Raw genomic sequence first — 22,053 nt, 5'->3', positions numbered from 1 at the left:
ATACAGTGAATAATTATAATGACATAGTACTTGTGGTTCGTTATTGTCCTTCACTCTCAAAGAGGACTAAAATGACATAACATGTTTTTTGTGTTTTTTTTAATTTATTTATTTTCAGTTTTCAATAGCCACTTCCACATGATTTTGAATTACAAATTTTCTCCCCATCTCACCCATCCCTCCACCCCAGGACAGGATGTATTTTGATTACCCTTTCCTCCAATCTGCCCTCCCTTCTATCACTCCTCCCTCCATTATCCCCTTCCCTTCTATTTTCCTGTGTGGCAAGATAGATTTCCATATCCCATTGCCTATATATCCTACTTCCTAGTTGCATGTAAAAGCAATTTTTAACATTCATTTCTAAAGCTTTGAGTTCTACATTCTCTCCCTTGGCCCCTCCCCACGCACACTCATTGAGAAGGCAAGCAATTCACTATAGATTATACACTTGTAGTCATACAAAATACTTCCATAACAGTCATGTTGTGAAAGACTATAGTTCCCTCTACCCTGTCCAGCCCTCTACTTATTCTGTTCTCTCCTTTGATCTGTCCCTCTACCAAAGTGTTTGCTTCTGAATACCTCTTCCCCTAATCTGCCATCCCTTCTATTATTCCCTCTCTGTTATCCCCCTTTCCCCTGCTTTCCTGTAGGGTAAAATAAATTTCCATGCCCAACTGTGTATGTTATTCCCTCCTGAAGCCAAATTCGATGAAAAGGCTCACTTATTCCCTCTCACCTTCCCCTTCTTCCCCTCCATTGTAAAAACTCTTTCTTGCCTCTTTTATGTGAAATAATATACTACATTCTACTTCTCCCTTTCTCTCTCTCCTGGTACATTCCTCTCAACACTTAATGTTCTTTTTTAGGTATCGTCTCTTCATATTCAGCTCACCCTGTGTGTTCTCTCTCTCTCCTCTCTCTCTCTCTCTCTCTCTGTCTCTCTCTCTCTCTCTCTCTCTGTCTCTCTCTCTCTCTCTCTGTCTCTCTCTCTGTCTGTCTGTCTCTCTCTCTCTCTCTCTGTCTCTCTCTCTCTGTCTCTCTCTCTCTCTCTCCCCATACATATACATGTACATACACACACATACATATTCTCTCCAACTAGCCTAATACCGAGAAAGGTCTCATGAGTTACCAACATCATTTGTCCATGGAGGGATGTAAAAAGTTCAACTTTAATAAGTCCCTTATGGTTTCTCTTTCCTGTTTACCTTTACATGCCTCTCCTGATTCTAGTATTTGAAAGTCAAGTTTTCTATTCACCTCTGGTCTTTTGAACAAGAATGCTTGGAAGTCCTCTATTTCATTGAAGTTTCATTTTTTCTCAGTTTTGCTGGGCAGATGATTCTTGATTTTAATCCCAGCTCCTTAGATGTCTGAAATATCATATTCCAACCCCACTGATCCTTTAATGTAGAAACTGCTAAATCCTGTGTTATCCTTATTGTGTTTCCACATTACTTGAATTGTTTCTTTCTGGCTGCTTGAAATATTTTCTCCTCGATCTGGGAACTGTGGAATTTGGCTACAATATTCCTGAGTTTTATTGTTGAGATCGCTTTCAGGAGGTGATTGGTGGATTCTGTCTATTTCTATTTTACCTTCAGGTTCTAGAATATCAGGGCAGTTTTCCTTGATAATTTCTTGAAAGATAAGTCTAGGTTGTTTTGTTTTGTTTTGTTTTTTATCATGGCTTTCAGGTAGTCACATTCTCTTCTATTTTTTTTTTCATTCTTTTTGGCTTTATTTTATAATTTCTCGATTTCTTGTAAAGTTGCCAGCTTTCATTTGCTCCATTCTAATTCTGAAGGAATTATTTTCTTCAATGAATTCTTAAGGCATTCATTCTTCTCCTCACTGGCTTTTTGGACCTCTTTTGCCATTTGGGTTAGTCTAATTTTTTTTAATATACAAAATTTATTTTTCAGTTTTCAACATTTACTTCCACAAGAATTTGGATTCAAAATTTTCTCCCCACCCCAAAATAGCATGCACCTCATCCACCCCTTCCTCCAGTCTGTTCTCTCTCTCTTTACTCCCCCTTCTTTCATTCCCCTCCCCTCCATTTTTCTGCATGGCAAAATAGATTTCTATACCACATTGCCTTTACATCATATTTCCTAGTTGCATGCAAAAACAATTATTTATATTCATTATGAAAGCTGTGAGTTCTACATTCTCTCCCTTCCTCCCTTTCCAACCACCCTCATTGAAAAAACAAGCAATTCAGTATAGGTCATACATACATGTGTAGCCATGCATAACACTTTCATAATAGTTATGTTGTCAAACACTTGGGTTAGTCTAATTTTAAAGGTGCCATTTTCTTCAGCATTTTTTTGGGTTTCTTTTAGCAAGCTGTTGACTGGTTTTTCATGATTTTCTTACTTATTTATTTTTAGATTACAACATTCATTTCCAGAAAATTTTGAGTTCCAATTTTTCTTTCGATCTCTCCCCCCGCTACCCCATAACACCTTGCATTCTGATTACCCCTTCCACCAATCTGCCCTCCCTTCTGATACACCCCTCCCCTCCTTTATCCCCATCTTCTCTCCTCTCTTGTAGGGCAAGATAAGTTTCTATACCCCATTACCTGTATTTCTTATTTCCCAGTTGTATGCAAAAATGTATCTCAACATTTGTTCCTAGAACTTTGAGTTTCAACTTCTCTTCCTCCTTCCACACCCATCCCCACTGAGAAGGCACACAATTCAATATAGGTCATATATGTGTCATTAAAAGACTTCCAAAATAGTCATGTTGTGTAAGACTAGCTATATTTCCTTCCATTCTACCCTGTCCCTCCCTTTATTCTATTCTCTCACTTGACCTTGTCCTTTCCCAAAAGTGTTTACTTATAGTTACTCCTTTCTCCCATTTGCTCTCCCTTCTATCATCTCCCTCACCCGACTTGTCCCCATCTCCCCTACTTTCCTGTAGTGTAAGATAGATTTTCATAGCAGATTTAGTGAGCATGTTCTTTTCCCTTAAGTCATACGTGAAGAGAGTAAGCTTCACTTTTCCCCTGTTACCTCTTCCCTTTTCTCCTCCATTGAAAAAGATTTTTATCTCTTTTATTATTGATAATTTGTCCCATTCCATTTCTCCTTTTCTCCTCTGAATATATTCCTCTCTCACCTCTTAATTTTATTTTTTTATAATTATCATCCCTTCTGATTCAACTCAACCTGTGTTCTCTGTCTATATGTGTGTGTGTGCATATGTGCGTCTGTGTATGTAATCCCTCCACCTACCCAAATACTGAGAAAAGTCTCAAGAGTCACAAATACTATCTTTCCATGTAGCAATGTAAATAGTTCAGCTTTAGGAAGTCCTTTATGACTTCTCTTTCCTGTTTACCTTTTCATGCTTCTCTTCATTCTTGTGTCTGAAAGTCAAATTTTCTCTTCAGTGCTGGTCTTTTCATCAAGAATGCTTGAAAGTCCTCTACATCATTGAATTACCATTTTTCCCTTGAAGTATTATACTCAGTTTTGGCTGGGTAGGTGATTCTTGGTTTTAATCCTACTTCTTTTGACTTCTGGAATATCCTATTCCAAGTCCTTTAATCCCTTAATGTAGAAGCTGCCAGATCCTGTGTTATCCTGATTGTATTTCCACAATACTCAAATTATTTTTTTGTAGCTGCTTGCAATATTTTTTCCTTGACCTAGGAACTCTGAAATTTGACCACAATATTCCTAGGAGTTTCTTTTTTTGGGTCTCTTTCAGGAGGTGATCGGTGGATTCCTTCAATATTTATTTTGCCCTCTGGTTCTAGAATATCAGAGCAGTTTTCCTTGATAATTTCATGAAAGATAATGTCTAGGCTCTTTTTTTGACCATGGTTTTCAGGTAGTCCCATAATTTTTAAATTGCCTCTCTTGGATCTATTTTCTAGGTCAATTGTTTTTCCAATGAGAGATTTCATATTATCTTTTTTTTTCATTCTTTTGGTTTTCTTTTGTAACTTCTTGTTTTATCATAAAATCATTAGCTTCCCTCAGCTCCACTCTCATTTTTAAAGAACTATTTTCTTCAGTAAGCTTTTGAATCTCCTTTTCCATTCAGCTAATTCTGTTTTTTAAAGTCTTCTTCTCCTCATTGGCTTTTTGGACCTCTTTTTCCAATTGAGTAAGCATATTTTTAAAGGTATTATTTTCTTCAGCATTTTTTTGGGTCTCCTTTAGCAAGCTGTTGACTCGCTTTCCAAGTTCTTCCATGGCCTGAGCCCATTGCATATTCATTTTAGAGGTACTGGATACAGAAGCCTTGGCTTCCTGTGTCAGTATGCATTGTTCTTCCTCATCTGAAAGGATGGAAGGAAATACCTGTTCAGAAAGTAACCTTCTATGGTCTTTTTTTTTCTCCTTTTTTGGGCATTTTCCCAGTTAGTTACTTGACATCTGAATCCTTTGTCAAGAGGAGGGTCCTAGTGCTCCTCCTCATCCCAAGACCCTGCTCAGGGCTAAGGTTCAGATCAGCTGCTCAATCCCCCCAGGAGCTTTAGGTCAAGCACTTCACAAATGGATGCTGCAGCTGCCACCATGACTGCTGCTGCCACCACCACTGCTGCTGCCACCATTGCTGCTGCCGCCACCACCGTCACTACTGCTGCTGCCACCTGGGGCCAGTGCTGGGGGTGGGGGGGGGAACCTTGCTCCCCTCTTGCCCAGTTGGGAAAGCCCTCTCACTGACCTCTGAAGCTTTCTTTGGCGCTTGTGGGTTGAGGGATCTGAGACCCTCCCTGTTGGGGATTCTGCCCCACAGGCCTGTTCCAGTCCTGTTCCTCCCGGTACCACGCGGCCAGCACTGGGCTCCGTTCTGTTCAATGTCCCATGGGACAGAGCTTTCCTGTCAGCCTTTCAGGTTACATTTGGATGGAAATCTGTTTCATTCCGTCGTTCTGTGGCTTCTGCTGCTCTAGAATTTGCTGAGAGTCATTTTTTACAGGTATTTTATGGGCTGTGGGGGAAGAGCTAGCGTATGGGCATCTTTCTACTCCACCATTTTGGCTCTGCCCCCTTTTTTCATGATTTTCTTACACACTCTCACTTCTCTTCCCAATTTTTCCTCCACCTCTCTTACTTGATTTTTAAAATCTTGTTTGAATTCTTCCATGGCCTAAGACCAATTTATATTTTTCTTGGAAGCTTTGGATGTAGAAGCCTTGCCCTTGTTGTCTTCTTCTGGTTGTATGTTTTGATCATCCTCCTCACCAATGATGTAAGAAAATACCTCTTCACTGAGAAAGTAAAACTCTATAGTCTGTTTCTTTTTCCCCTGTTTGCTCATTTTCCCAGTCAATTTCTTGACTTTTGAGTTCTTTGTTAAGTCGAAGGCTGTAGAGGCAGCTGCCTAGCCAACTTACTCAACTTTTGAGCTGTTAAGTAACGGTTTCCAGAAGATGCCTACATTTCAGCAGTGGCTGCTGCCACCTGGGGGCTGAGGTAAGAACTGGGGCTGGGGCCAGACCACGCACCCCTCTCAGCCAGGTGAGAGACCCTTCCCACTAACCTTCAAAGCTGTCTGGTGTTTGTGGGTTGAGAAGTCTGGAAACTGCAGCAGCCACAGGTAATTCAGTCCTCTAAGGCTTGCTCCAGCTTTGTCTGCACTGGTGTGGCCCATGCCAAACTGCGCTCTGCTCTCAGCCCAGTGTCACAGACCCTTCCAGTCAAATTTTCAGATTGTCTTGGGATGGAAATTTGCTTCAGTCTGTCATTTTGTGGCTTCTGCTGCTCTAGAGTTTAGAGTCACTTTTACAGGGTTTTTTGAGGGGTTTGCGAGGAGAGCTCTAGCAGGTTCCTGCTTCATGTCCACCATCTTGGCTCTGCCCCCTTGACATTATTATGTTAGAGTCAAGTTACACTGCTCCTTACTGTGTCTGATCAGACCAATACAAGCTCAGGATGCTCTATCATAGGTCACGCACAAATAGTCCATGAGAACATTTGGGGTAGATTCTCTAAATTTGTGCCTCTCATGTTTCTTTTTAGCTACTTCAACTCTGCTTTGCTCATAGAGCATAGCACTTCTCTGATGAGGACCCGCCATGCTGAGTGATCCTGTGCCAGGGTCCCCCATGTCACATAATCAATTTCAGAGTTCAGTGGCACGACGTGGAGAATGTCCTTGCATCACTTCTTATGACCACCGTGGGAGCACTTGCACTGTGTGACTTCTCCATAAAACAGTCTTTTACGCAAGCATATATTTGGCATTCAAACAATGTGGTCAGCACATCATATTTCTACTTTCTGCAGCAGAGTTTGAATGCTTGGCAGTTTAGTTCAAGAAAGGACCTCAGTGTCTGGTATCTTACCCTGCCAGGTGACCTTCAGAATATTACTAAAACAATTCAAATGAAAGCGATTCAGTTTCCTGGCATGCACTGGTACTCTGTCCAGGTTTCACAGGCATATAACGAGGTCAGTACAACTGCTGTGAAGACCTTCAGATGTAGTCTGTCTAATACCTCTTCTCTCCCACACTTTCCTTTGGAGCTTCCCAAACACTGAGCTCGTTTTGACAATGCATGCATCAACCTCATTATCAATGTGTACATCCCTAGAAAGTATACTGCCAAGGTAAGCAAACTTATCCACAGCATTCAAAACTTCTCCATTTACTATAACCAATGGTGCTGCATATGGCTGGTACGGTGCTGGCTGATGGAATACCTGTGTTTTCTTGGCATTAATTGCTAGGCCAAAATTAGCACAAGCAGTAGAGAAATGATTCACACTTTGCTGCAACTCAGCTTCAGAGACTGCACTGAATGCAAAATCATCTGTAAACAAAAAATCATGCAACAACACTCCCTCCACTTCTTTCTTGGTTAGTAGCCATTTCAAGTTGAAGAATTAACCATCATTGCTGACCTTTACGCCATGTTTGTCCTCATTGAAGGCATTTGACAGCATGGTTGAAAACATCATGCTTAAAAAGAATGGGACCAAGCACACAGCCTTTTTTCACTCCACTGGTGTCTGGGAAAGCACAAGAGCTAGACAAGCATGCTATCGTGAAAGTGACAAGTTGTGGTACAATTTTTTGAGCGTGTTTTCACCACAGAGTGGGATCCCTGCCTGCCATGGTAATCAGATGAGGGTTGGTTAAGCAATTTTTAGGCACCTTTTCTAGATCCTTCATCATGCCAGGTGGTGAGCAGTGCGATCCTTAAAAGCCTGTTCAGATATACAGGGGCTGCTGAATTGTACTGATGCTTCCAGTGAGAAGACAACCTGAGCTGCCTGTTTGAAGGTTGTGACTACACCTCCCAGTGTATCAGAACCTGCTACTTCATCACTTGCCTGTCATCACAAGACTTTGAGATAGGTGAAAATGTAAAATGATATGGGTGATGTCTTTCAATTCACGTGTAAAACTGGATTTAAGTGAGGCAGAGTTGCATGAAGTCACTGCCCTCACTCTCTCCTCCAGTGACAGGACTGAGTCAAGACAACTGGTGATGGCTCAAGGTGCAGCTGATGACCTTGGCGTCTTCAATGTCTAACCAAGCTCTAAGTGCTCCATATCATCTACCTTCATGGCCACTGGAACAAATTATTCTCATCTGCCCATTCCACCAGGGGAAGTTTTCACATGCTTAAGGCAGACCCCCTTAACTCACCAACAGGTTTGAAACTCCTTGCTTATCCTCTACCTGGTTTAGCAAGTCTGTCAAAAGTTTCTTGAAGCCTCAAGTGAGAGTCATTTGGATCAGATGGACACCAAAGGTGGAAAGCAGCCCTGAAAAGGCTTTGAAGGATGGGCTGTCATCACACCAGAGGTACTAGTCTTCTCTGAACACACCTTACACCCCAGTACATGTACACGTACATGTGCTGTGGTACATTATAGTCTAAAGAAGTTTTTGCAATTTAGCCTGAAAACCAAAATAACTTACAGAAGAACTCTGGGAAAATAACCCTATTAAAAAGGAGATTGCCCACAGTAATAATAAAGGCAGAGTGGTATAGGCAGAGAGCCAGCCTTGGAGTCACCCTTAGAGTTCCTTTTCTGCCCAGGAAAACGACTTAAATCTCTCAGAGCTCTAGGAAGCTCTTTGAAAGTGGAAGTTACAAAGAAGGTGCTGACTTGCATTGATAGAGGGTATCTCATTATCAGGAAATTCTCTGTACCAAGGAAACTACAGGTTCAGTCCTTATCCTTAATAATAAGGGAATTTTTTATTTTGTTATTATATTAATTATTATATGGCCTTTCATCAATATTCCATGTGTCTAGGAAGAGTCTATATTAATATCTAATAGGTACCTTTTGCTGCTTGACATTTTCAGTACTCTGAAGTTTTACCATTCAATGATAACATTTTCCAGGATGAGACAAAGGCCAAGTTGTAACACTTTGGCAGGTACTTTATACTTTACAAACCTTCATTCTCAGTGGTGGAAACTAAATTATTCAGAATGTTGAATTGTTATTGTCACTTCTGCAAAATTCCATCTGTTTGTCATGACAATGTAGTACCCTGCATTCTATAAGTATTCTAAAATTATGAATAAATTAATATATCCTCTCAAGGCCTTAGTTTGATTACAACTTAAATAATTTTGGATCTTTTCATCCCCGGCATACCACCAAGGACTCTGCACAATAGTCCAAATTATCTAGATACTTGATTTTACTTTGGGCCCCTCAAGCCATAAGGAACTATAATATACTGTTAAAACATGGCTTTCTTTTTTTACAGATAACTTGTTATCTTCCGTGATTCCCATTTAAACAGTTTGGGGAGCATTATCTAACAGTGCTCATGGCTACCTGGCAGATTTATTGATAGCTTCATTGTTTACTGCATTAGTGTACTACTACTACGAGGCTCTCTAGTCCAAAGGAAATATAAATATGCTCATTAGCAACAAATTGAGCAAAAACTCTCTCTTCGTCCCTTTTCCTATAACAAGATCTCAAAAAGAAAATCAGAGTTGAGGATGTTGGGAAAAAACAGAAGAAGAGATAACTATACAAATATTAATAACACCTCATATTTGCAAGTCACTTTAGAGCTTTCAAAGCACTTCCACATATATATTCAGGAACCTCACAATAATACTGTGAAACAGGCAGGATAGATATTATTATACCTATTTTGATAATAAAGAAAATAATGCTCAGAGAAGTTTAGGTCACTGGACTAATAAGAAGTATAGGTCATGACTATGACCTAGACTCCTGGTCTAATACTCTTTCCATTTCAAGTAATTACAAGAAGCATAGGAAAATGATACCTTGAATTTAGGGAAACTAGGAACTAAGGGAAGACAAAGATAAGAGGGAGAAGAAAACACAACAACCCAAACCCACAAATGTATCCAAACTAAATTCCCCACCCAGTCCTCAATGTGGCTGATGCCATGGCAGCAAAGTGTTAACTATATGTCTGTGCTGCTGCCTGCTGCTAACCTTAAGCAACAGTCTTACTAATTCAGATTAATGTGAATTCTTTGAAAAAGCTAAATTTCAGATAATTTCAAGAGAAAGGCAATTCTCTGGACATTGAGTGGTTGTGTTCAGGATAATGAGATTTTTACTGCATCAACTAAATCAAAAAGGAAGAAATTATGCCATTGTCTTAGGTCTTTATCTAAAAAATATTCAAATCTTCAACTGTGAGGTCCTTATAAGTGGATATCACTGAGTATTATGTAGTAGTTGCATAATAAAAGTCACTACAAACATCATATTAACAAAAGCCCTTAAAGAATTACATTTTGAGTTTGATCAATGAAAAATATTTCACAAAATGAAAACAAAACTTTGTTTGTTTATTTTATGTACTTTACCTTTTTCTCCCAATCATTGTTCAAGGATTCTGTGCTTTGTTCACATAATTTTTTTAACTCTACAATCTGATTTTCTTTAGTCTCTCTAATCACTTGAGAGTCACGAATTAGAGTCTGAACTGTCAAAAAAAATCAAGAGTTAGATGAATGTAAGATATAACTTTAAAAAGTTATGGTAAATTTGATACATTAATCAAAAGATAATTTCATTTTTCAAGATCAAGATGATAAACTGTATTCTTAAGCATATTTATTTTGCTGTCACTTTCTAAAAAAATTATGCAAAATATTTCTCTGGTGACTTAAATGACCATTTTCATTACTAGTTATTTGAACTCTTTGTGCAAAAAACAGAATTTTGGCCTTAATGAATTCATGGTACTTACATACAAACCTAAATTTGGTGGCAGACTGTGCTCAAATTTAATATTTTCTCAGCTTAAAAAAGAATTTTCTTATTTTTTAATCTAACTAAAGAATGCTAAAATCTTCCAAAGAAATTTCATGTATAGGCACATTATAGGAAATAATTATAGCATATTAAATTAAGTAAACCAAAGGTTTTTAATAACTATAACCATTTTAATGTCAAAACTAAACCTGATTTTAAAGCTGGAAAAGCCTTAGTAATCGATTTTTATTTTGCGTTAGCACTATTTGTAGTTTTATGATTTAAAAATGGGAAAGATGAAATTTGCAAGAAATTTTTTGACAGCTGAAAATGTTAGGAAAAAGAAATGCATGCATGCATTATTCACTAGCAAATATCAGCAGTCAAGATGGTTGGGACTATATATGAAAATATGTATCATCTCATAGGTGATTCCATTTATTGAACTAGCTAGAATTTACTTAACTAATTTTCAGGAGGAAAAAAGTTTCAATAAAACTCATCTTCTTCCCACCTATCAAGCCAAAACCCTGTCTTCTCAATTTTCTCATTTTTGTCAGCGGCATCATCATTCTCTCAGATGGTTAAACTTCTTTCACCCCTTGCTCAGACAAAGTATTCTTCATGCTTACCAAGCTAGTCCTTCCACCTAAACTCTTGAGCCCATCCCGCACATTTACTTCAAGCCCTTCTTCCATCAATCATCCATCAGTTTATACTCATGTAACTCAACTGAATAAGTGTCTATTAAGTACTTAGTATGTAAAAAGGCACTGTACTAAATGAGTACATTTCTAGATAATTCAAGATAAATCTTTTTAAAATATCACTTCATCTCATCATTCTTCTGCTAAAAATCTTCAATAATGTTGCACCCCCATCTCTAGCTAAATTTTACTATAGGCCCTAACATTCAATTTCACTGGGCTTAAATCACACTATATTAATTCCTAGCTTTCTATATGCTATTCCCCACTGCTAAAGCCCCTATCTTTCATTTCCACCTATCCAGGTCATGAGTCTTTTACATTAACTCCTGCCAAGTGATTTCTCCACATACAGACCATCCAGAACATACATCTACACTGTATTATCTCCAAATTAGTACTCTGTATGTACTTTTTACACAGCTCTCTAATTGTTACACATATAAAAGTCTTGTTGTCTCAGTAGGGTTGGAAACAGAAACTGTTTCATATGCATCTTGGTTATTTCCCTACAGTGTCTAACTACTAATAAAGGTAGATTATGTTAACAGATGGGGTGGCTCAAGTATTGCACTGGTACCTGGAAAATTGCACTGGAAAATTTAAAGGACTGAGAGAAATTTATTCTAGGTCCCCCATTCCCAACAGCTATTTTGATTGCAAAAGACATAAACACACACAAACACACACACACACACGCATACACACACACATATAACTACCTACAACCACCTATCTATAAGAAAAAAATGAAATTTTCTATTAAAAAGATTATGTTACATCACCTTTTTTCTCGAGGTTCCTAACAGTATCTTCAGCTTCATTTTGTTTAGTTTTATGTAAAGTTTTCAATTCTTCTATCTCATTGTTCTTTCTTTCTAAAATCTGTAAACATTTAAAACTTTTTAATAACTATTACTTTTTTAACATATTGAACATATGTGAAAGATAAATATCTGCAGCAATGAACAACACAAAACCCAACTTAGCATTAATAACAATGATAGCTTGTGTTTATACATTGCTGTAAGATTTACTTGATCCTCATATCAACTCTTTATCGAGATATGAATATCACCCCCACTTTACAAAGGAGGAAGCTCAGGGGTTAAGCTATGTTCCTAAAGTCATAAAGTGTCTGAAGCAAGATCTGAAAGAATTGAGTCAAATTTACAATATGAATCATTTCCCCGATGATAAATGGTCAAAGGATATGAATAGTTAGTTTTTAGAAAAAAAAGAAATCAAAGCTATCTATAGTCTTATGAAAAAATTCTCTAAATCATTATTAAGAAATACAAATTAAAATTACTCTCATGTACCAACTCACACCTATCAGATTGTCTAATATGACAGAAAAGAAAAATGACAAATGTCATAGGGGACGTGGAAAAATTGGGACACTAATCCACTATTGGTGGAGTTCTGATGTGCTCCAACCATTCTGGAGAGAAATTTAAGAACTATGCCCAAAGGGCTATAAAACTGTACGTACCCTTTGACCTAGTAATACAACAACCAGATCTGTATCTGAAAGAGATCAAAGGAAGTGGAATATTTTATAGCAGTTCTTTTTGTGGTAGCAAAGAATTGGAGACTGAGGGAATGTCCATCAATTGGAAAACGGCTGTTATATGATTGGGATAGAATACTATTATGTTATAAGAAATTACAAGCAGGATGCTTTCAGAAAAACCTGGAAGACCAATGGAAAGTGAAGTGAGCAGAACCAAGAAAACACTACATACAGTAACAGAAATATTGTAAAATGACCAACTGTGAATAACTTAGCTATTCTCAGAAATACAGCAAAGACCATTATGAAGGACTTATGAAGTCTTATGTGTTCCAGCTCCAGAGAAAGAACTGATAAGAGTCAGAATACAGATCAAAGCATACTTTCTTTTTTACTTCTTTTTCTTGGAGTTTTTTTGTCTGTTTTGCAACATGGCTAATATGGAAATATGTTTTGTTGATTTCACATGTATAATCTTTAGCAAATCACTTGCCTTCTTAAAGAGAGAAGAAAAAATAGAGATAGAATTTGGAGCTCAAATTTAAAAATAAAAAAATATTAAAAATTGTTTTGACATGTAATTGAGAAAAGATAATATTAATTTTAAAAAACTGAAGTCTCCCTAACTTGTCTTATTTCCTATCCATGCCACTTAATAATAATAATAATAATAATAATAATAATAGTCTCCCAGTGATGCTATGACCACAAATCAGAAAATATCATAATTACATCCTTTTTCATCCCTCCTCAAATCTCCAAGGCCCCCCCTCTCCTTGCCTTATATTTTGCAGGAAAAAAAATCCTCTTCCTCACCCCCTATCACTCAGATGCCTTTTGCCTCTTCTCCTCCTTCACCCCTATCTCACATGATGAGGTGATCTAACACTTTAACCAAGCCTAACCCCTCTACTTGATCAAGGAATCTCATTCCAACCCTTGCTCTCCAACAGACTGCCTCCTCCCTGTGGGACTCCAGATAATCATCCCTTGTTATCCCTTTAACTTATTTTCAATTTCTCCTGTTTGTTCAAAGTAGAACTTCAAGGATTACTACCCATGTAATTTGGGCTTTTTCTTTCGTTCTTTAAAATTTTATTTTCTCCAATCACATACAAAAAATTTTTAAGTCTTTGTTTTTAAATGTTTAGTTCCAAATTATCTCTTTGCTTTCTTTTGCTCTCCCCCTCGCTGAGAAGTCAAGCAATTTTGTATACTTATGTATTCATGTGAAATATATTTCCATATGAGTCATGTTGTAAAAGAAAACACAGATCAAAAAAGAAACAATAAAAAGTTTTTTTAATGTATGCTCCAATCTACATTAAGACACCAATAAAATATTTTTGCATTCTCTAAGGTACTGTCCTTAATCTTCACTTCTCTTGCCTCAACTATCACATTTACTCCAATGGTTTCAACTACTACTTCTATAAAAATGACTCAAAACTACAATTCAAAACCTGAACTCTTTCCCATGCACTAGGCTCATGTCTTCACCTATCTAAAAAATATTCCACCTAAATATCCAAAATCTCAAACTTGAGCTTATTATCTTTCCCTAAAAACTTTATCCTTCTCACTTTAATATTTCTATCAGTGGCACCACCACTCTGTCCTTCATCTTCAAATTTTGTTATCTTTGACTTGCCCTCTCCTTCAACTCACATATGTAATCAGTTATTGACTCCCACTGACTGCATCTCCATAAAATCCCTTGTATTTTGTCCCTCTCTTTCCCAAACTACTGCAGCAGCCTTCTAACCTGCCTCTACTCTAGCACTATAATTTACATCTATTCCAGACTTAACTTTATTATGTATAGATCTGGTCATATTGCTCAACTCTGGTCCCTTTACTTTTCTGTCCTGCCTACTTAATAAAATTGAAATTCCTCAATCACTGAACTTCCCTGACAGTCTTAGTTAACCTTATCCCACCTCTCTAGACCTAACTCATGGTATTCTACTCCATCAAACACTACATTACTGTCAAAGTAATTTATTCACAGTACTCCTTAACCTTTCTGAAATACAGCATAATAGAAAAGAGCAATGGATTTAGAATCAGGGAGTTTGGGTTCAAAACACAGCTCTACTATCTGTGTGATCTTCAATAAATCATAACCTTCCTAGGCCTCAGTGTCCTCAATTCTAAATATAATAATAATTTCCACCAAGCAAAATTCTTTAAGTCTCATCTCAAATACAACTTGAACAATAAATCTATTCTTTTTCTTTTGTTATTTTTTTATTTATGGAATAAAATAAGCATTTCTATAGCACAGAACAATTTTTAAAAAAAGATGAACGCACATGAAACCACAAATTCACTAGGTACAGCTTGCTATTCCTTTAAATACCCAACAAAGTTATTCTGTAAGTTTCCTTTTTCCCTCTTTTTTCCTTCCTTCCTCTCCCCTCCCCTCCTCAGAGATGGCTACCATTAGACACAAATAGGGATATATATATATATGTGTATATATATATATGAAAATATGTATGTATGTATGTATATGTGTATGTATGTATATGTATATATGTGTAAAATTATTCTATGCATACTTCTATTTATCAATTCTTTCTCTGGATGCAGAGAGCGTCTTTCTTCATAGGCCCTTTAGAATTAATTTGGGCATTTATAAATAGTCAAAATGACTTAGCTGCTCAAAGTCATTCTTAAAACATTACTGCTGTTATGGTATGCAGTGTTCTCTTGTTTCAGCTCATTTTCATTCTTCATTATTTCATGTATTATTTTCATGCAAATATGCATCCATATTTTTCAAAGATCACTGAGCTCATCATTTCTTATAGTATAATAGCATTTCGTCACAATCATATACCACAACTTGTTCAGATATTCCCCAATTGATGGGATCCCTGTAACATCCAATTCTTTGCCACCACAAAGAGAGCTACCATAAACATTTTAGAATGTATAGCTTTTTTGCCATTTTCCCTAACCATCTTTGGAAAGAGAACTAGTAGTGGTATTGCTGGGCTAAAGGTTATAAAGCAGATTAATAATTCTTTGCATATGATGCCAGATTGTTCTCCAAAATGGCTGGATCAGTTCATAATTCCACCAACAATGAATTAATTGTACCAATTTTTCCACATCCCTTCCAACATTTGTCACTTTTCCCTTCAATAATCTTAGTCAATCTGATACAACAATATGAACAATATCTCAGGGTTGTTTTAATTTATATTCCTCTAATCAATAATGATTTAGATCATTTTTTCATATGACTATAAATTATTTTGATTTTTTCATTGGAAAACTGCCTGTTCACATCCTTGGACTATCAATTGGGGAATGACTAGTGTTATTATAGATTTAACAAAGTTCTTTATATATTTTAGATATGAGACTTTTATCTGATATACTGTCTATAAATTTTTTCCCAAGTTTTATGTTTTCCTCCTAATCTTGGCTACATTTGTTTTATCTGCACAAAAATTGTTTACTTTAATGCGATCTAAATTATCCATTTTACATCTGTCTTTGCTCTCTATTTCTTGTTTATTCATAAATTGTTCACCTAGCCATAAGTGTGATAAGTAATGTTTCACCTTCTTCTGATTTTCTTATAATACAATATATATTAATACATATAATAATATATAATAATATCTCTCTTTACATCCAAGTCACACAAGCAATTTGGCCTTATTTGATAAATGGCATATACTGCTCTAAACCCAATTTCTGCCATACTGCTTTCCAGTTTTTCTTTTCTCAAACCTCAGTTATGAACTCATTATGCTCTATTCTGTATTATATTTACTTGTATAGGTATCATATTTATTTGTGTAGGTGAACTCAGCCAGGTCACAGTCTAGTAGGAAAATATGATAGCAATACAAATAAAATCAGTATCTGATATTATCTTCCCTAGTGCTTAGCACTGTATTACACAAATAAGAGATACTTAATACACATTTTTGCATTGTTGAAACATATACTTATATAAAGTAACTGTCAAACATTTTTTCAGAGATTATATTTTGACAATTCGTTACGATGATAAGTACTGCTAAAATAATTAAATGTTGCTTCCCAAATGTTTTTGGTTTTGTTTCCCACTTAAAGAAATATCATTAATTATTGGTTCATTTTGAGTTCTAAAACAATTTGATAAACAATTTCAAAAATTTATACTAAACTATCAACTACTTGAGAAAAGGGAAGCTTTATACATCTTTATATCTCCTATTGAATTATTTGGACATACTAGGCATACATTAAATATTTGCTTAATGAACAACTATATCTTACCTTCTGAACATCAGCATCATGCTTCTGTTGTAATTTAAGCTTTTCCTCATGAAAATTGCCTTCTAATATTTTTGTTTTCATCTCCAACTTTAAGAGAAAAAAAGAATTTTAACTGTAATAAATTAGCTTGCTTTGTGACATATGAAATTAAATTTAAACTAAGCTATTTCTAAGAAATTTATTTATATATATATGTATGTATGTATTTCTTCCTGAAAATTATCACCATATTTCTAAGAGTAGCAAAAAATTTCAAATTTTAAAGGGGTCACTTTTTTAAAGTGAATTTTGCACCCAAAATTACTTTAACTATATACATAACATACATATACATATATATATATACATACACACACACACATACATACATACACACAAATATAAATAAAATTTCCTTAACTTTTCATGGAATATTTTAACTATGAATATCCTGTCTCCAACTCACCCTTTCCATTTACATGTGTCTTCCAAACATGTTCATATGACTTTAAATATACTGTTTCTATAAGTAAAAATATCAGAATAGGGAATCAACTTATTTCATTGATATAGGTAACTTTCACCTGAAAAAATTCCTTCTGCCAATACAGGTCAGAACTTTCTCTGCAACTTACAGTTTTAGAGAGATATCTAAAGCATTCACAGGGTAAACAATTTGTCCATGATGATATAACCAGTATGTGTCAGAAAACAAACTTATACCTATGTCTCCCTCCAAGGCCAGCTCTCGGTAGCCCACAATTCCTCTCAGAATGAGGTCTATCTGAGGTTTAGCAAAATAAGAATATATACCATATTAATCTTATACATTTTATTCATATGGACAAATCTCCTTAAGTATTTTTAAAAAAACAAATGCTTTCCCCAATCGTTAACACTCTAAGATTTTTAAGGGGAATAACCTTGTTCATTCATGGTTACTATAACTTTCAGCCCCCTTTCAGGAACACAGAATTTTCTTCACCAATGTTTGTTGGAAATAATGACAATATATAAAAATTTTAAGAGAAAAAAAATGAAACTAACAAATAAAAATTGTAAATGGAAATGGCCACTTACAACTTTACTGCATTCACTAAATTGCTCTTCAAAGTTGCGTTCATAATAAAACACTTTTTGATAGGCCAATTTTCTTGCAAAGAATCTGCACTACATTCTACCCAGCTACAAATATAAAGCAAACTCTAACAGTTTTAACACAGAGCATCTTTAAAAAATAAAAAAAAGTTTTAACTAAAATGGCAACTCGATGAGCACCTGTTCAAAACAGACAAATATAATCATCAAAATATAAACATGCAATTTTACAGATAAATACACAAAAGAGAACAAAAGAACTATACAACATAGAATCTTTATGATGGAAAAAAGATGGGCTGGCATTCATTCTAGGGTCTGTGTAAAGGGTCAGGATAACTGGCATGAGCAAAAGAATCTGAAGATAGTTATAAGTTCTAAGATGTGGTCAAGAATAATGATAAGCAAAACTTTGATAAACAGGAATCTACTCTATCAGGTACTCCGGCAAAACTGTTCAGTTCCCAGAGAGATTACAATAAGGTAGAGGCAATCTGGGGTCACATTTGAAAAAAGGACAGATTACCTAATAAACAGCAAGGATCAAGTACGAATCAATAGTAGTCAACTACTGTGGGTCAAGACTAAGAATTCCACATAGAATAAGAGTTGTTCAAATGAGCTACATAGCATGAATACAGGCAGAAATACTGCAAAGGACTTTTCCAGAAAAGGTGGATTGGATGAGGCAATCAAACAAAGAGTATATATCATTGACAGACCAGTATTCAGACCAGAAAAGTTGAACTAGTAGGTTATTCAAGTTAAATTGAGAGGGAATAGCCAAGATTGATCCCAGAGAAGTAAATTCTACCAACAAATTGCTTTTTTCAGTGCTTCAAGGGCTGGGCAGTCATGTAAATGTATATTCGTGTATAACCTTCATTCTAATCTATGAGGTAAATTTATCCCATGAGGCATTAATTTCCAGTGATTCTGTGCTTACGATATGGCTCTTGCTTGAGCCTCCAGTTAGAGAACAGAACTCTCTAATTATGGGCTGGGGTTTTAACTTTTTAGCCTCAGTCTCACACTAGAGGTCCCTCTTTCTTCAGCAGCTCCCAATGCTATCTCATACCCTTCAGTCACAAGGACATTACACTTAAAGACAAAATTAGTCACAGCTATTTATAAAATATATATTAAAAATTCATTAAAGATAGTATTACAATAATTTTTTTAAAATGCACAACTAAGTAGAAGTAAGGCAGGGGCAGATTAGAATCCACGCTTTCCTATTATCAAAATTTCCCTCAACAGTCTTGCTACTGAAATGATCATGATTAAATAAAAATGAAAACAAACCCAACCCACAGTTATCTTTCTTCTTTTTTATGCAGATATCCTCTTAGGGCACTAAAAAAAAAGAAAAAGAAAAAGAAAAAAGAAAAAAGGATCCACAGTGGTCATTAGATTCCACAATTCTGCTGATGTTACCTACCCTTCTCTCTCTCTCTTTCCTCCTGTCCACCACAATCTGTCACAACCATCAGTCAAAATTACATCCACTCACAGCCCATTCAATATTCCATTCCATTTCTTTTTTCCCAAACTGGAAAGAAACATAAATCTGGAAGGACTTTGTAACCAACTCACATTGCCATCGATGGTTACACATGTATAAAGCCTAATGGCTGGTTAGGTAAGTAGGTTCCTTTTTGGCTCACTTGAAGACTTTACAAGAGTCCATCATAGTCAGGTGGGCTGGGGGTCAACACTGTGAGCTGAATAACCTTGCAAGGTCTCACGTCACTGTCAATGAGAGTTGTCACTAATATGTGAAAGATGGAATGTCTATGCCTTTATGCAGCTATCAATAAAAAGTAGTAGCCTGGAAAGATTCATGATTCCAAAAACATAGGTACTTCCTCCAGCAATGCAAATCAACACTAGTCCACACTTCCTCTTTCTAAATGATTCTTAGCCAACTTTTCCCACAAATACTCCAAAAAAGATCTACCCAAACTCAATTAAGAGCTTTCATTTCTTTTAGTATCTTACAGATACTAATTAATCAAATGGAAGGAAGCATGATATAATAGAAAGATTACATCTGAAATAAGAAGTACTCATCTAAATCCAAGCTCTACAACTCCTGTGTGATCAAGCCACTTAAATTCTCTGGACCTCAGTTTCTTCATTTAAAAAAAACCAAGTGGCACAAATAACTAAGGTCTCTAAGGAAGAAAAAAGAAAGAAACAAAGAAAGGAAGGAAGGAAGAGAAAAAGAAAGAAAAGAAAAGAAGAAAGGAAGAAAGGTCTCTTTTAGTTCTAAACTATTATCCAGTTTCTAAGATGTAGCTTGTTAATGTGCTCATTCTTACTTTATGACCAATCCAATTCCTTTGCTAATTATACATATTTTAGTAATGTCTGTTATACTGCTTCTTTTATTCAAATCATTGGCAGCATGATGTCCCATGATTCATTGCCATAAAGTATCACTGAAAGAATATTTAGGTGTTTTCTGCTGTGAAAATTTTATAATCACTGAAAACACTACGCAATTTTCCAAAGGCAATTCTTATCTGTCTCCTTCCTCTACTCACTCAATTCTAAACTTAGCTCTCTGTCTACCTACAGCTTTCTACCTCACTGCAAGCAAAAGAATACAGTCCAGGCGATAGCTGACATCACTCTCAATTCTTGGTACATCATGTTCCACAGTGTTAAACAAAGAGATGTTTGCCAAACATGTCGTGTTAAATGCTGTGCCTAAGGTCCAAAAAAAAAAGAAGCATTTCTTATTGATGGAGATGCTATTTGTAGATAACATTGTACTAATTATACCAAGCCCTACAGCACTGCAAAGGCCCCTCAGTACAATGTACCATGAGAAAAAAGTTAATCTAATAATACACACTGTAACACCAAAGTGTATAAGTATTATCTAGACACTAGGTAAGAAGCCCAAGGAATTCTTTTATAATTATTTCTGGTTTAGACAAGGAATAAACTGCCCAGAAAGGCATACCTGGCAAGGAGTTTCCCTCTATCAGCAAGGCTTTAGTAAAATGGAAAATGGAGAAGCAGAGGAGGGAGAAAAGATGATGGGGAGGGAGTTAGAGGGAGATAAGTGATTTCAAAGGTTACTTTTAATTCTAAATTCTATTATTTATGAGGGTATGAACCTAAGCGGACATTCACATTTTCATCACAAGGCAATTTCTACTAATGAACATTGGTATCCTAGGTCTCTTTCAACAGCTCTACAGTCCCACTAAGCATAAAGTGTGGCACCCCTAACCGCTACTCTGCAACCCAGCACAAGGGCACAGACACAAGGATTAGGTGTCCAAAGAACCTGACCAAACTCCTAAGAGACACAGAAACTGCATGTGTGAGGTGAGTTGAACATAAAGAAAATTGCATGGGGGGGGGGGGAGTAGTTGACACAAAAGATAACATGTTGAGCTATGCCCAAATCAGGCAACATAACCTAGGCAAGAATTAGAAGATGAGAGGGAGTGATTTTATTTTTTTTAAAACTTCCAATTACATATAAAAACAAATTTAAAATTCATTATTAGGTTTTAAGTTCCAAATTCTATCCCTCCATTCCTCTCCTCCTTCCTCCCTGAGATGGTAAGCAATCTGATAAACATTATACAGGTGTAATCATGTAAAACATTTCCATATTAGTCATTTGGGGGGGAGGGGCAATCAAGAAAAATGGAGGAAGAGAGAAAGAGAGAGAGAGAAGAAGGAAGGAAGGAAGAAAAAAGAAAGAAACAAAGAAAGGAAGGAAGGAAGAGAAAAAGAAAGAAAAGAAGAAAGGAAGGAAGGCAAAAAATAATGTTTCAGTCTATAATCAGAAGCCATCAGTTCTTCCTCTGGAGGCAGATGGGATTTTTCATCATGAATCCTTTGGGTTTGTCTTGGATCATTGTATTGCTTGAGAATAGCTAAGTCAAATGGTCATTCAATGAAATGGAGGACTTTCAAGCATTCTTGATGAAAAGACCAGAGCTGAATAGAAAATCTGACTTTCAAACACAAAAATCAAGAGAAGCTTTAAAAGGCAAACAGGAAAGAAAAATCATAAGGGACTTACTAAAGTTGAATTGTTTCCAAGTTGGAGGATTATATACATATATACAGAGGACACAGGGTGAATTGAATATGAAGGCATAATATCTTTAAAAAAATAAAATTAAGGGTGAGAGAGAAATATATTGGGAGGAGAAAGGGAGAAACGGAATGGGGTAAATCACCTCTCACATAAAAGAGGCAAGGAGAAGCTTTTTCAAAGGAGGGGAAGAG

General features: G+C 36.1%; 1 protein-coding gene across 3 annotated transcripts in view; it reads right to left on the bottom strand.

Annotated features, from left to right (window-relative positions):
- CEP112 (centrosomal protein 112) overlaps positions 1 to 22,053 on the bottom strand; it is a 587,248-nt gene that overhangs the window by 461,668 nt on the left and 103,527 nt on the right. For all 3 annotated transcript variants that reach the window (XM_072645484.1, XM_072645485.1, XM_072645486.1), the window contains 3 exons: positions 16,714 to 16,800; positions 11,699 to 11,798; positions 9,816 to 9,934 (listed from right to left, as the gene is read on the bottom strand). In XM_072645484.1, coding sequence (XP_072501585.1) covers positions 9,816 to 9,934; positions 11,699 to 11,798; positions 16,714 to 16,800 — 306 coding nt within the window. The remainder of the gene's footprint in view (positions 1 to 9,815; positions 9,935 to 11,698; positions 11,799 to 16,713; positions 16,801 to 22,053) is intronic.

The sequence above is a fragment of the Notamacropus eugenii genome, chromosome 2 (assembly GCF_028372415.1).
Source record: "Notamacropus eugenii isolate mMacEug1 chromosome 2, mMacEug1.pri_v2, whole genome shotgun sequence".
Lineage (NCBI taxonomy): Eukaryota > Metazoa > Chordata > Mammalia > Diprotodontia > Macropodidae > Notamacropus > Notamacropus eugenii.
This window is presented reverse-complemented; position numbering and strand designations above follow the sequence as displayed.